Source organism: Malaclemys terrapin, chromosome 13 (assembly GCF_027887155.1).
Source record: "Malaclemys terrapin pileata isolate rMalTer1 chromosome 13, rMalTer1.hap1, whole genome shotgun sequence".
NCBI classification, from domain to species: Eukaryota; Metazoa; Chordata; order Testudines; family Emydidae; genus Malaclemys; species Malaclemys terrapin.
The window spans coordinates 7,787,075-7,803,978 of NC_071517.1; the positions used below are offsets into that span (position 1 = coordinate 7,787,075).

At 38.2% G+C, this 16,904-nt stretch overlaps 1 protein-coding gene across 2 annotated transcripts in view; it reads right to left on the reverse strand.

Moving 5' to 3' along the window:
* The window catches only part of HELZ (helicase with zinc finger), a 138,435-nt gene that overhangs the window by 86,822 nt on the left and 34,709 nt on the right, over positions 1-16,904 (reverse strand). For both annotated transcript variants that reach the window (XM_054047282.1, XM_054047281.1), the window contains exons 9-12: positions 15,743-15,850; positions 15,069-15,366; positions 9,659-9,926; positions 1,614-1,947 (exon numbers count right to left, since the gene is read on the reverse strand). In XM_054047282.1, the coding sequence (XP_053903257.1) occupies positions 1,614-1,947; positions 9,659-9,926; positions 15,069-15,366; positions 15,743-15,850 (1,008 nt within the window). The remainder of the gene's footprint in view (positions 1-1,613; positions 1,948-9,658; positions 9,927-15,068; positions 15,367-15,742; positions 15,851-16,904) is intronic.

Below are 16,904 nucleotides of genomic sequence, written 5' to 3' on the forward strand. Positions count from 1 at the left end.
TGTTAATAGCCCACTGAGAAATTTTGACACCGTGGGATGAGAAAAGACTAAGCATGATTGTACAGACTGATGACAAGCTGAGAATGCAAACTAAACCTTAATAGAGCTGAACAAGAGGCTGGTCTGTTTTAAGTATAATAAGTAGCTGAGGTTCCGATGTATCAAGGCCTGGTCTAAGTCCACACCATGCTGGGCAGCCCATATCAAGAACCTCTTTTATTTAGATGAATATATTCTTCTAGCAAAGGTTTCCCTGCTATTTATCATGAGCCAAAGCCATCATCATGGGTAGGGTGTAGGAGCAGGAACTTGGAGCAAGGCAGAAAAACAGGTACCAGAAATAAACAGGGGTCTGGGATGAGGAGAGCAAGAACCAGGATCAGGCTGGGAGGAAGAAACCAGGACTCAAAGTAGGCAGAGACCATACCAGCAGGCAGCCAGGGATTCACCTAGATGGTCAGACAACTTCCTGTGCCTCTTCATGGGCGGGGCTCTTTGTGAGCTAGAGCTTCGCTAGCCCCCTTCTCCACTGGTTCAGAAGAGCTGCTGGGTGGCAGCCACGGTCTGATCACTGCCTGGGGACCCAAGGGCCCAGGTTCAAGGCCTGCAATCCTTCACAGAGGGGTTGGACTGCACTATAAGGTTAGCAGTTGGCATGAAGTGCCTTGCCTCACCTTGCCCCGCTGTACCTGGGAGTCATTGATCAAATTTTCCACAATTTTTTTTTTTTTAAAAGGAACATGCTTTATGATAAATAGTGAACATAAGATAGCCAAATAGGCTGAAAAAGACCAGTTACGGGTCTCAGAAGAGAGCAGTAGGTTGCACCTTCTGGGTTCTACCTCACTGCCCCAGGCAGTAAGGGGGAACTAAAGTAGGGTCACACCCTTTATGCCCTAACACAAAGAGGCAAAGGGCACATGCACGGCCCCAACAGACACTGCTAGTAAAAACAAAATCTAAGAGTCACATGTGCATCTACAGAGGGATCCACACTGACACATACTCAAAAACCAGACAATACAAAGCCCAGGGGGCAACGAAGAGAGACTGCAGAGAAAGGGAGAGTAATCACTCAGACAAAAGGCAGCAGAGAGATCAAAAAAACAGGAATAGAGAAATATCGCAGGTAGGTGTCAAAAGTGGATAGAACACCTATGTCCCATCACAAACACAAACCCATAAAAATAAAGATGAAGCTAGAGGCTCTTCAGAACAAATAAGTCCATACTCCGGCACAAAAATGGCTAAGTGTTTGAACTGGAGTTCAAAAACCTGTATTATTAGCTCTCAAGCTGTATCCTTGAGAACACAAGCTAAGATTTGCACAGGATGCTTAACCATATCAGAACAAGTTTTATATCAGAAATGAGTCTCATTAAAATATATTTTTACTCTAACAGTTTTAAAATATTAATTCTATTACGTATAAAAATCAAATTTAAACATAAAATTTTAATATGAAATTCTTCTCCTTGCTAGATTTTCTGCATATAACAAGGAATAAAAAAATCCTATTAATATCTTTCTAGTCCTTTGGCATGTAATTACTTTAGGAGGGAAAAAAGTAGCACAAATTCCTCCTACAGCAAGAATCTTCCATTCAAACATACCTGCATTTCACAATCTGCTCGAAGATTAAGTTCTTCACAGCATTCCCTGGATACCCTCAAGAAGATATAATCCTTTGTTTTCTCTTCAATAGCTGCTTCATAAACCTTCTCTTTGGTTCCTTGGGTCTGTACTGACTTCTCTTTAGTGACTGGCAATAAATAAACAGCATTGACTTTGGTCATCACCAGCCGTCCAGCCAAAGTGTCTTCAGAAAGCGTTTCAGTGAGCTTAAAGCGGCCAAAAAGTTGTCCGTTTTGGGCATACTTTGCACCTCCGGATACACCAGTGAGCATGAAGCTTGCTACAATCTGCAATTGCACTTTTATGTTGAACCTAAATCAGAAAGTATAAAGTTAGTTCAGAAAAAGGATTTGATTTTAGAAATCAGGAGACAATGTTAATCAAATGCGTCCAAGTTCAGAGACACCACACATTCAAGATCCAACCCTACCTCCCTTTGGGCTGGTTTACACTGGGGGGGAGGATCGATCTAAGATACACAACTTCAGCTACTTGAATAGCATAGCTGAAGTCGACTAGCATAGCTTAGATCGATTTACCTCGGGTCCTCACGGTGCGGGATCGTCGGCCACAGCTCCCCCATCGACTCCACTACCGCCTCTCGCTCTGGTGGAGTTCCGGAGTCGACGGGGAGCGCGTTCAGGGATCGATTACTACCCGCCGATCCGGTGGGTAGTGAAGACATACCCTTAAACTGAGTAATACCTTCTTTCACAGCAGTTCAATGGGACTGTGTAAGTAACTTTTCATTGTGAATAAGGGGGGCAGAATCTGGACTTGAGAAAGGGAAGTTTAAGCACAGTACTGTAGAACATTCAAGAACGTTGTGCCTCCATTCAGAGAAGGCAGCTACAAATTCTGTTGATAAGAGAAAACTTCCCCTGCAAGCAGCTGCTCTGTCTGTAATGGCAGGTATGGCAGCCTTTTAAATGTTATTTAAGGACAACATGTACTTTAAGGGTAACAAATACTCAGTTTATTCAGAAAAAAAGATCTTCAGAGTTTCTTCTTTTGGCAAGTAAATCTGGTCCATGATTCTAAAACCCCACTACAAGCAAAGTGACAATGAGGTAGAGAAATTCTATAAAGAATAACACAATTGATATATTCTTTGCCATTGTCAAATTTATTCATTACAAAACAAATTTATTCATTACAAAACTCAAATTATATCTATATTAAATAAATTAGTAAAGATATAAAAAAGTGTAATTATACATTACCTTAGTGAAGGAAAACGATATATAATAAAAGGAAGGAATGCAATTGTAAACAAACGAAGTAACTGAACAGTACAAAAACATCTGAGGGAAACAGTGTCTATTTTGCTTCTGAATGGAATGTAACTAACATCAAAGGGTGGTTACAAGCAGTAACATGGCTGAAGGTTTTAAAAAGGTGCTCTAAATAGAACCAAATCCTGCAATTTTTACTTAGGGAAAACTCTGCCCGAAGTCAATGAGAGTTTTACGTGAGTAACGTCTGCAGCATTTTTCTCGCAGCAATGAAAAGTTATTTTAATATCTTTTAAGCTTATGATATATTCATGAATTGACTACATCGTATTCTTTAAGGACATATACACAGGTCCAGAACAGAATACAGTTCCTATTCGTTCTGTACACCCTGTTCTACGTGCAGATCAGAGAAGGCAGGCTGCCATCTTGAGAGGAGCAAAGGGCTATTATACCTTCATAGTTTAACAGATTCTTTTAAAACTTTATGACATTAGAAGCAAAGACCAATAAATAATGAGAATGGATCTATTGTAAATGAAGGATTAATATCTAATATATCACATGCCTAACCACACAGGGCATCCGTGCACAAAGCTCCCGCTGGCAGTGAGTTCTTTCTGCTCTAACATTTAGCCATGACTACCCCACACCGCATTCACAGTAGAAGTAGCAAAACCACTCTTTGTATTTACACGTCTTAAAAAAATCATATACATTAAAGCTAAAAATGACCTATTAGCCTGTCTTGTCCTTCTCTTTTCTAAAGGACAATGATCCAATACATTTTATAGTTCTTTCTTCATCTTGGTTCCTAAATGTGCCAAGTAACAGAGCTTCAGCCATTCCCATGGAAGTGTATTACACACACTCATACCTATCTCAATGTCAGCAAGTTTAACCTAATATTTTGTAATGAGTTACAGGGGAACACATCAATGAAAGTAGAAGGGATGCAGAATACATTGCTTTCCACTAAAATGAGCAGTGATCTTTTTATCATGTGAAATGGACAACTTTCTATTGTTGTGTGTTGTCTCCATATGATGCTTTCCACATTTATGCTGACTTGTTCAATCCATTCAGCTTCCTTCCAACCATTCCTGGTAAACTATTAAAAGTGCATATGTAATACTATTTAATCCATTGTAAAAGAAAATCTTTACTACAACGTATCACAGTCCCAAACTAGTACCAAATCAAACCAGTTTCAGTTCTCTTCTGTGCATGGTAAATGCCTATTAAACCCATGAAAGATTTTTGTTCACATCTGATAAGTCTTTTTGCTTAAAAGAAAACTGCAAGTCTGTTTCCTTGTGGTGGTATTTCATTCTCTGTATAACAGGTATACTAAGACACACAAACATCCCTGGCAAATAAGCAATGCAATGAACTAAGATGATTTTTGGCTTGACAGGGACACAAATTTACTTTCTTCATCATCAGTATACTTAAGATAACTGTAATAGCTACTAAGGAATTTGCAGTAAAAGTGATCATTTAGTTTACCTCAAAGCATGAATTCAGCAGACCATGACTGAAATTAAAATAAATTCCTTCCACTTTCTAAAAACATTTAGGAAAAAGCATGCAAGACTGTTTCCTTGTCAACTTATAATATATAATTCTGAATTCTCTATTAATCAGTTACATATGTTAATTCCATTCAGATGACTGATGCAATATTGTGTTAAATGTATATAAACCTCAGTAACGTTTAAAATCTCATTATCATCAGTCAGATATCAGGTGGCAGTATAATGTTTTTATTTAATCACAGCTTTCGCTAACTTGAATCAATTTAAAACAGTCCATGTTATTACACATATATTAGTTGAATAACTATATTACTGCTATTCTGAGACATGCCACTCTTTACAGCATCATCTTAAGTGGCTACATTGGTTCTTCTCCAGATTATTAAATTATTTCCATTGACTAGGGAGACACCCTCTGGTGAGCTATTCAACTACCAAATCCTCTAGTACTCAAGCATTACACTTCCTTCATTCACTCCCCCTCTCCTTCTTAGATTGAACATAAGCACACTCCATGTTCATGCTTAATAAGATTTAACTAGCTGAACCTCACTCCCCAAGCAAAAGATTAGAATCAGACCAATTAAAAAGATCACTTTGGACTTGCATTGCACTTTCCTTTCAAAAGTTTGTTTCTATAAATGGATGAATTAAGCCTCAGAACATCCCTGTAAAGTCAGGAAGTATTTTACAGACTGTGAAACTGAGGCAAAAGGAGGTTAACTGCCACATTTTTTTAAGTGACCTCTAATTTTGGGTGTTCAACTTTAAATACCAAGGGCCTGATTTTCAGAGGGGATGAACTGAAGTTCCTGACTTCAACTGTTGACCTGGACAGTCAGCACTTCTGAAAATTAGGTCATAGGTGTCTAAAGTTAGGCACACAAGAATGGAGCACCCAAAATTAAAAGTCACATTTGAAAGAGCAAGCCTTAGTCATCTGCCCAATGTAACACTCCAAAACAGCAGCAACACAACCCAGGTTTCTTGACTCCCAGTCCAATGCTCCCTATCCTAGTGTATTAATTACTAAGCCGCTGTAATGTTCATAGCTACCATTTGCTTTACTGTAGGCTCTTTCAAATACTACATCATGGTGCTTTTCTAAGAGGAAATAAACTCCTTAGTCTCCCAAACAACTTACCAAAAAAAGTAAAATATATATATCTATATATGTCTATATATATATTTTGGAGGTTTCTCTCATATTTGACATCATTTTTCTGGATTACACAATGGATGCTTTCACGCTAACACTTAAAGATCTGATGTTCAGCTAATCAGAAATGCAAGTCCAATTAACACTTTTTAGTGTGCTCTCGCATAAACACTTTACCACAAAAGCCATAATTAATTTTTGAGAGTTCTTATACTGTAAATTCAAGCTTTGTGTAATTTTAGAAATACTTATTCTTCACTGAGAGATGAACTCTCAGGTGGTGAGAAAAACTAAGTTGGAGTTTCATTTGAAACTTCAGCTGTCTTAGTCATCATGCCACCTCAAAACTTTTGTAGTGTTTGATTTACTTCTTTCTCTCAGATTTTTCTGGGCAGCATGAAGCTGGAGACAAACAGAATAAAAACGAACAGGGAAAATCTATCAGCCAAAATCTCAGCAAATCCTAACGGCAAATCTCCCCAATATTCCAACCTTCTTAGCAATGTTATAAAATTTCAACATAATTATGCTTCTATTTCTAATTAGCTAGGAAAAAGGTTATTGTCTATATTTACATCACAAAAGTTTAGGACTTACCAGATCATAGCCCAACCACTGCCAATGGAGACTATAGCCCCCCAAAAGACCAAATATCCCATAGAGCATATGTCTCTGTGTGCCAGTGTTTTAAAAGGTTCAATGTGGCGTTTAACATTCATGTGTGTAAGTTCCACAGAGGGCATGCACAGCAGCATTTTACTACTTAGTGGCACAGTGTAATATGCAGTAATGGCTGATGAACTTAGGGCCCAATTCAGCAAAAATACATTGACCTTCCATGAAAGCCAATATGTGAGGCTTCTGCAAACTTCAGTGAAACCCTGGTCTACAATTTGGATAGCAAAAAATGTACTGCATGAGTACAAAATAGTGTGAGCCGTAATTATTTAACCTCTCAGATTCATTAGTGAATGTTTTTTATGGCACTTAGGTATTATTAATTATTATTATTATTAGTCTGCTTTCTTTTTTAATGTCAGAGTGAGAAAGATGATGACGTTTAAATCCTCAAAAATTACAGGAAAGGCCCAAATTTCCACCAGATCATATTAGAGCTTGGCCTGCACACTTGCTTGTTCATACAAAGCCCACATTTGCATATGGAAATCAGAGTGCTGGCTTATTTATTCTAACCTTTATTGCCCGTTTCCTACTCTAAGCACGTTAAGTAATTATCTAAAATAAAATTTTTCATCAACATTGCAATAAACACAACTTACACATAAAGCTCACCAAGACCTTCCCAACCCCACCAGAGACTCCCTTGCGACAGTCAATTAAAGATGCTTTCCCATGCCATTGCAACCTCTTCCACATAACACCTTTCAGCACTTGTCCTCTGGCCTTCCAAGGAAAGTTTGGGACAAGCATTGCAATTTGCAGTGTGCCGTAAAGGTCACAACAAATAAAAAATAAAAAAATAAGCCAGGCTCAAAATCAAGGCTAGGAACAAGAACCAGAGTGCTGAATCCTTCACCAAGAATGCCTGCAACCAACATCCTCCTGCTTATAGTGAGGGCTGTTAGCTCAAGTGCTGGAGATGACCACATCCGCTATAGGATCACAAGGAGAGAGGCACTCTCGCAGGCAGACAGAAACAAACCATTTAGGGTGTCATAGATCAAAACCAACACTATGAATTTGACCTGGAAATCAACTGGTAGCCAGTGCAGATTTTGGAGTATGGATTATGTGCTCCATGAGGGAAACTCTGCTTAGTAATAATCAGCTGGCTCAATTCTACACCAGCTGCAGCTTCCAAAAGGCTTCTGCATATAGGCCTATGCAGAGCACACTGCATAATCCACCTTTAGCTGAAAAAATGCGCATGTGCACACAAACAGCTGCATTCTGAGCTCAAAATTGAAGGTGTCACTACTGAAAAATTAGCCCGAAGGGCAACATTTGATTTAAAGCAAGCACCACCAGGAAGCTGGTGATTCCATTGTGTCATCAATTCACCAAGTTGTATCTAAGTATTGCAGGGGTCTCGATACAGCAGGTGTGGTGTTACTTGCTGCATATGAAGCCATAAAGTGGCCTCAAGTTTTAACCTTCGCTCTGCCTTTTCTTGTGCATGTTCAGGCCTATCACATCATTTTCAAATCATGTACACCGCCACCTTCTAAATGGAATCAATTAGGGGCTGATGAAAGTGAGGAACCAGCAGTACTGCTTAACCCAACAATGCACTGTAACCATGGACTGCAAATTATTCCAGTCCTGGACCTCTCTTGAGACACCCTGTTGACAATCAGCTGTTTTATGATCTGTACAAATATCTACTAGAGGCTAGCAAGATCCACAACAATCACCACTTGTGACCTAAGGCACATGGGATCACAGGTATGTAGAAGTTTGACCCAGTGTATTAAAATGGTTTGACTATAACATAATTTAATCAAAAGAAGACGATTTCTATCATCAATTCTACCAAACAGAAGACACTTAAAAAACATGTATAGAACTTATGTTTATTAATCCACTGAACAGAAAGTCATGCAATATAAATAATTTATTGCAGTACCAAATTATCCAAAAGTGAAGCATCATGTATTGGAATGTACTCGTTATTCCATCGTTTGTACATGCAAGCTGCTCTTTTGTCTTCCAAGAGATGTTGGCAACGTAAATTTTCAACATGAATATTAACATAGTAAAAACATTATTTATTTGTTGTTTGTTTCACTGTTTTCTCTAAGTCTGATCTTGGTTTAAAAGCCTTGAAAGATAAACCTCCATAAAAATACGTGTGATGGAGGTCAGCAAGAGGGAATCTGTTAGTTTGCTGAAAACAACATCATGTAGAAGCAAATTCTTTGTATGTTAAATTCCAGCTCCCCAAGAGAGGAGAGCTATGACTAGGTATATTCAGTGAACTGGTTCAAGTTTACTATCACTTTTACCAGATATGAAAGCAATATGACTAGATACTGTTTTCCTGCTTCAAAATAGTCTCCTTCAATAATAGTACATATTATTAATATTCTTAAATGACCACTGCATAATTCGATTAAACTCCTGACTACGTTCGGAGGCACAGTGCTCTTCAGAAGGCATTCTTGTATTGGTATATACAAGATTTTACTTGCTACCACATCAAGTTAAGGGGGAAATGATGCCAATAAGAGTTCTTGATCTAGGGGTATGTCACCTTAAAAGATTTTCATACCATACAAGTGAAGGTGAGATCATTAATCACAAATGTCAAAATAGAAAAAATGGTCCAGTATAGCACGACTATGAACCTGGAACATGTACTTTATTTTTCCATGTGCATCCTTCTCATATGTCTAATGGTGCTGGACAGCACATATATAACGACAAAGAATATTTCTGACACAAAAAAATAGAGTCTACATTATGTGCCAATCTTACACTTGTAAAGCTATTACTCATTCTGCCTGTTTAGCAAATAGTAGGTAAAGGATCAGCTCTCCAAAGCAGTTATTCTAGATGTGCACGTGTGCAACAGAAATCCGGATCTGGCCCACCATGACATAAGGAGGATTCAAAAGTTTTCTTAAACCTGCAATCATCTATAGAGAAGAATGGTAATATTTTTCTCTTCTGAACCTCCTTTTTATTTGAGGCTGTCACAGATAACTGAACTGTAACAGACTCTCTTTTTTGGCAAGGGAACAGAAATATTCTAAATTGCCCCTGCTGTCCTCAACATTGTTTGGTATTTAAGGAGCTAGAAGAAGAAGAAAAACTAACCTCAGGACCCTAGGAAAATACAGTACATTTGAAGTTAGTGTGTCTAACCCTAACCAAAGGTTAATGAAGACATCTCTTTATCTTCACAGCCATTTATTTCTACAGTATATATTTCCATTCTCCTCTTTGAAGAGGTAAGATTTCAAGACTCATATCCACTCTTAAGATGTAAGAAGGTTTAATGGCTAACCTGTTAGCCCTTTCAAGACCAGTCAGAGAAGTGCAATTACAATGAAAGGGTGACATCCTAATCATTTTTAGTAGGACAGCAACAATCACTTAAGACAGAAGTTTGTAAAAGTATTACTTACTTGCTGACTTCCTTATACTGTGCTATTTCCTCAATATAAAGGAGGTCATGCAACCGTGACTGATAGTTGGTCTTGGTCAATGATTTGTCCAGGACAGACTGTGTAAACAGCTGGTCAGCAGATAGAGGAATTTGGTATCTGATAAGAAGGCTCTTCTCCAATTCAGTAGTTTCATTAGGCTCAAAATCTACAATAGTCTTAGAAGTAGAATCCCAACGCTTAGCTGTAGTTAGTAACTGTTGCCGTGCATGCATCAGGTATTCAAGATCTGCATGTGGAGATACAAACAGGGACAAGACTTCAGTTCAAATTCTCCAAGATAATTTTCCACACTTTGATCACATGTAAATGACATATATAAGTGGGAAACTTTAGATTTTTCCCCACCACAGCGTATTCATGTAAAACAGAAGAATCGTGAATTTATAAGCTAAACTTAATTTTTAACTAACAGAATATGGTTTGGTTCTTCAAGGAGAACACAGGATTACTGAAGTCACTCAGCTATCTTAAAATAATGAAACTGCAGATAACATTCTCCTTTGTCTAGGACAGTTTTCATAATTTTACTGTTGAAGAACTACTCCAACTTCAGATGTTGAATGACAACAGACAAGAACCAACTCACACACAAGAATAAGAGAATATCAAAATATAACAACTCTACAGATAGGAACAGAGAGAGCATACAAATTAAACAAGTGATGGAAGGATTCTATTATTATAACTAAGAGCAATCAGAAGCATCCATAGTATCTGCATGTCCTTTTCAAAGGTGAGCTATAATAGCAAACACCTTTCCCCTCCAAAAACACAGAAAATATACATGAACCTGTGGGGGAACCAGTAGGGTAGGTGATCGGGAAACATAACTTGCAGTACATGAAAGGCCTTTACCATATTAAAAACTAAGTCCTAGGTTATTATAACATTAGGGTTAAGCATTTGAAAAGATTCACATCGTACACACACAATTAATTCTCCAAGCATCACTTGAAAGCGTGACCCACATTGATAAATGGAAGGAAATTAATGTTTCTATCCTTCATTAGCTATGATATGTCTCTATATTGTAGCCCAAATCATATACATGAAGTCAAGAATTTTTCATAGAACCCTGCAATAGCCATTAACAAGGCAAAAATTCAACACATGGCAACTGCTATCTGGAGGACTAAGTAGGAGTTTCATGTAACAGAACTATAGTTAAGCTAAAAGCTGCAATGGTTTAGCATTCATGGTGAAGCAATAGCTACGTTTTAATGTATCATCTTTGAATCAGGCTTAAAATGGGTGCCCAGATATCACAGCAGTGGCTGTGAAAGACTGAGAGACTCTCTAACCTCAAATAAAGTATTTCATTTTATCTTCATCATTCTGTATCCTAAAGAGATGAAAAATGTGACGTCTGAGTGATAATATGAGGCCAGTTTAGCAACAGGAATCTCAGATTAACATCACTCTTCAGCCACAGGAAACAGGTCTGTCTCACTTAGTAAACTACTCTAATATTTTTGAAAGTTCATCTAATAGAGATTAGAAAGAAGATATAAATAATTCTCTTCTTCCTCTAAACTGAATGATGTTAGGTGCTAATGATGTGCAACAGGAAAAAAAGGCCCATGTTTGGTGATTTCAGAATTAGGAATTATCCACCATGACATTTTCCTATATTGATCATATATTAAGAGTGTAACAGTTCAGTCAGACTGCCAGGACACTGTCCTTGTTTGCTAGGAAATTGGCCATTTGATATTGCATGCTACAGACACTTCCTGTAACTGTTGGTCTGACATAACTGAGTGTTAACATGGAATATGCATACAGGGTTGCTTTCTTAAGAAGAATCTCGTGCATTTCCAATACTAAGAACATTTTCACTGCATGAAAAACTAATCTTCTCTTGATTACTTGTAACTTCTTCCATGAAAGAGAGAGCTCCCCAAGAAAAGTGACAGACGCTGCTCAACTTAAATGTCTCTTCTTAATACTATTTAAAAAGGAGGATGCTTGTCTTTCATGATGTCATAGCTCCAATATCCTTCAAAGTTATTATTGACCTTCCCAAATCACTGCCTAGATCTATCTGTCATATAAGGATTTGTACTGGTAGTGTAGGCACTCAGCAACAAAAGGTGAAGGCCTCTTTCAGGGTTGTTTGCTCGATGTTACTTCTTCTGTCAGACCTCTACATACTATAACCCAACACTCCACTGCTCGAGGAAATATAAATGCAAAACACCCACATGGAACAAGATATATTCCTAACCACTATTCCATCACTTGCTTTCAGTTGTAATCCTTACCCCTCCCATATGTTGTCTACCTAGATTATTAGCTCCTAAGGGAAAGATTTTGTACTTATGTTTGGTTGTAAAGAACCTAGCACACCTTTGGGCATTAGATAAATATTAATAATAATCTGACTGATTGGAGATTTTCTTTGCTATCTCTCTGCATACAGAGCTGTGACATCTCAAAAAGAGGTGCTGTAATGAACTCAGTAGGCATCACACTATGCAGCTTCATCTTTCCATTTTGTACCAGAGTGCCATTTATATTGCCCCTGCCCTTGATCTATTTTTAGTAGTCAGCACTGAGAAATCCTGGTAGTTTAAGCTGACAGGGACACTGACTCGTCTGAAGATTAATACTTTTGCCTTTGCAAATAAATTATGGCTTGGCTCTCTTGGTCTTAAACAGTTCTACACTGCAAGGACACCAGGTCTCTGCAAGTTTACTGACTTTGGAAACCTGTCAGCTCTGGTTAGCTGCCCTCTTACATAGAGATCACATAATAGTTCCTGAAAAGACCACAGCCTTGCTCTTAAACACAGAATCTCATGCATTCTGAAACATACCCTATGTGGAATTCTAGTGTACTGTAGACACTACAACTTCCTGCTTTGGGCTAAAAGTATTCAGGTAATCTGGAAAGTACAGTTCATAAACTATGGCATTTGCTATTTACATTTTCTCTTTGCTGATCTGGTAAATGTAAATCTGTTCTATGTAAACAATGGATAGGAATAGCAAAAAGCAACAACTCTAGCCAACGCACATACAGTATGTATTAGTGTTTAGTAATGACATCTATTATTATTACTGCTAATAAAAAGGCCTTAAAAGTCTTGTATCATGAAAAAACAAGGAAATATGAATTTCCTGGATCACTTAAAGCTGTAGGAATAGATCTGGAGATGCTAGAAATAGGAAAGAGTGTCTGCAATACATCTCCGAAGGGTAGTAAGAAATTAATAACAATAGCCTGCAGAATTATGACCTCCGCCAAAAATTAAATCAATGTTCCTTCAAATCTTTGTGAGCTGAACGTTTCCTGGGATTCCCTGATGACTGCAATAGACAGACTAGAGAAACAATCTTCTTGAAGAGAGAAAATACTCTTCATGGACAAGTATTCTGGTAATCTCCCAGACAGTCATACTCTATTTCAGTCAGAATCAGTCAACATATTTCTGCCCCTCCTAAGCAGTTTTGACAATTTTGGTCTGGATCTCATCAGTTTCCTAAGATTTACAATTAACAGGAGTAAAACTGGTTGTATTTTCCTACCGCCTTTAGGAGGAGATTATGCTCAATGGTTCTGAGTCCTGACCTCCTGTTCGGATAAATGAATTTGCACAAATTTCCAAACCAAGAATCAGTGCTCAGCTCTTGGCGTCTCAATATTTTAAGTCTTCTTGACAAATCAAGTTCTCATTCATTGCCAATCAAAATATTTCTAATGATCTTTGGACTATTCCGAACTGTTTCTGAGCGGGGGGGGAGGGGTGTGAAGCGGCCTTGAATCTCCTTTGCCTCAAAGGACAATTCTTTGTCACCTAACAAAATTTAAATTCTTCATAGAGCATGTTTTGAAGCTGAACCTAATCAGCATCTGGAGAACGTCCGTGCAAAAAAAAGCATTAACAGGACCACAAGCATTTCAGAACAGCTTAAGCAAAACACAAACACTAACTAGAAACTGTGACAAATGACTCAAAACTGTGAGGAAAGAAAGGCTTTTGTGTGCTAATCTGGAAATTCTTTTGCAAAAGGGGAAGCTAGTCAGAAAAGAAGCAGCAACAAATTGGTTTTATTTATTCAAAAACAATGAGAAAGGATACTAGCAAAGCAGAACTGAATATCAGCCATTATTCACGTCTGTCTGACTCTAGCACTCAGTTGCTTTAAAATGTCCCAAGCAAAGGAGTTGTAACCACCTCTCTTGGGAAACTCTGCCAAAATCTATTTTTCTCAGACACAACCTCAATTTTCCTTCCCTTAGTTTCATCTCATTAATCCTGGTTATTCTCATTGCAACACAGTAAAAATGCTTCTTAGGCCCGTTAGTCTTCTCATCTCTCCAATCTTCGTAGAGACACAGATGACTACCAAGCCTCACCCTACCTTCTTTGCTTGTTGCCAAGCAACACACATTTAGCTCTTTTAATCTTTCCCCATAAGTCAATCACTCCTGCTCCTTGATCATCTTTCCCCTTCTTCTTTGAATGCCTACCAATTTGTAGACATCTTTCTGATAATGAGGTGCTTAGAACAGAAAGTCCTGATTTCCTGTAACTGACAGGAACAGACCAATACAGTAAACAGAACACAATGGCCATGGCAACATTTAGTTCAAATTTAACTTGCACTGGGCTGAAAACATGATTATTTTTGTGTGTTCAAGTAGAGACAATATTGCTTTCCTACAATTTCTAGCATTTCTATATCAGGACTTAGGACCAGACGGTCTCCTGTAAATTGGAGAGGCAACATTAACTCCAATGACACTATAGCAATTTATACCTGCTGAACATCTGGCCTAAAATCTACATTTATAGACATAGAGTCCTGTGGCACCTTACAGACTAACAGAAGTATTGGAGCATAAGCTTTCGTGGGTGAATACCCACTTCGTCAGACGCACGTGGTGGAAATTTCCAGAGGCAGGTATAAATATGCAGGCAAGAAATTTCCACCACGTGCGTCTGACGAAGTGGGTATTCACCCACAAAAGCTCATGCTCCAATACTTCTGTTAGTCTGTAAGGTGCCACAGGACTCTTTGTCACTTTTTACAGATCCAGACTAACACAGCTACCCATCTGATAATTTATAGACATGTTAGACATTATATATTATATCCTGAAGGACATTCATTATCTGCTAACAAATGTTCTGCACAGAGATGAGAAAAGGAAAAAAAATAGCATGACAAATTATCTTGTATTTATAGTAAACTGATTATCATACCACGGGAGAACACAAAACATCAAATGCTGATCATACTGACTGATGAGCAGTGCAGGACGTGTTTCTGATTCTCAAAATTACCACAAAGAGAAACATTCTTTTGGACATTTCTATCAAGTCTGTTCAGTAGAAAAAGAAAAATAGCAGAACATTACCTTCTGTTGAAGCAGCATCAATCATTACTCGTTGCATGAGTACTGGTTCCAACCCAAAATCAAACACTACGGTTTGGCGAAATGTTCCAAAGATTTCCGTGTTAAAGGCTATACTGACTTTGTAAATGTAATGATCTATTCCATTTTGGGCCATCTTTCCTCCTATCCATTCCTGACAGTTTTCTGGGACTTCTTGTGATACCTGGGTAGTGCTGTCTCCAGCAGATATTGCAACGATATTGAAATGAGGACGATGGGCATCATAAAGCAATGCCACTCGATACAGCATTCTTGCAGGCTACAAAGAAATGCAAATATTGAAGTGACAATAAAATGCTAAAAACTATTTTATGAAGTGCTTCATTTGAGGCCAGATTAGGGGAGGCTAAAAGAAGCCTCAACTTCATTCAGCAGGCACAGCTGAGTCTCTGCACGCTCCAGAACATAGTGTCCCCATAACTCCCAGCATCCACACCAGCAATCGCCACCCCAGTGGAGAGAAATAGAGTGGAGGTTGAACCATACCCCACTACTTCACTTTAAAAGAACCATTTTGGAGTTGAAACACTTAACTGCAAAAGTCTGTAGTTTTACTGCAGCAAAGAAATAAGATCCAAGTGCTGCAGAATGCTAGCGTTAATATTTATCCATTTTCAAAAGAGAAGGAATCCTACCTTACAAGTGAGAACAAATGTCCACGTTTGTTGAGACTTTTTGGTGGTGACAGTAACCGATAGTTCAGGATTATGCTCTACTCTCACTCCTTCTACACATTCACTAAGCTAGATTTAAAGAGAAAGAAACCTAGCGTTAAACTTCTACAGACGTTGTCAATAAAGAAGACATTCAGGCCAAGTTAATATCTTAAAACAGAAAGGGTAAAATGATTGTTTCCTAAGTTGAGGGTTGGTTTCAGCAAAAAGATTGTGCAGGATTCTAATATCAGCACAGGACAAGAACTAATTCAGATATGCGCTAAATCAGAGAGGCAGATAACAATTAAGATTCTAACTCAACAACATCACATTATGTATGCAAAAAAAAAAAAAAAAAAAACCACCATCATCCAGGGAGAACAAACACTACCTGATTTTCATAGGCATGGATCTCAAAAATCAGTTTAGCTCAGTTAGGTCTAAGATTTCAGTTGGAAATAAGGGTCTTATACAATAAGGCACCAAGACTGCATTCCCAACAGACCCTATATTCTCAGTGACTTCAGTGAGAGTACTAGAGTACCATGAGAGCAGAATCAGGCTTACTGCTCATTAAACCATTTGGCAAATTGCCCACTTTTCCCAGATTTTATCAACAGTAGATAGAGTGAAAAGAAACTCCTTCGCGTCAGTCATGAGAAGAGCTGGTTGAGTGCTGCAAAACTAGTGCCACAAACATTCTTTGGAATCGCAAAGAGCTGTTGGGTTTGATCAGATCCATAACCCTTACTCTTCAGTATTCACAAACGTTTGTATGACCAAATGAAGTTTGGGGAATGGCTTTTCTTCATGCAAACTGCAAGCAAAGAAGGGGAGTCACGCACAAAAAGGAGTATTCGCCACTGAAAATTAATGCTTCAGTTTAAAAAGTACCACCATCTGATCAGGGAGCAGGAACACCACCGCATGACAATTCACGATCAATCCACAAGCTGTAGTTCACAAACTCCTTACTGAATTCCTGAGGAGAACAACTGCATTTGTAGAAACTACTCTCAGTCTATGAAAGCTTTGTAAGTAGGAAAAGTTTCTTGGTAATGAATAATTCGACCAGTTCTAGTGATAAGGGCTAAAAACAGGCTCATCTGATAGTTTTAAATATGAACACAGAGAAGGAGTT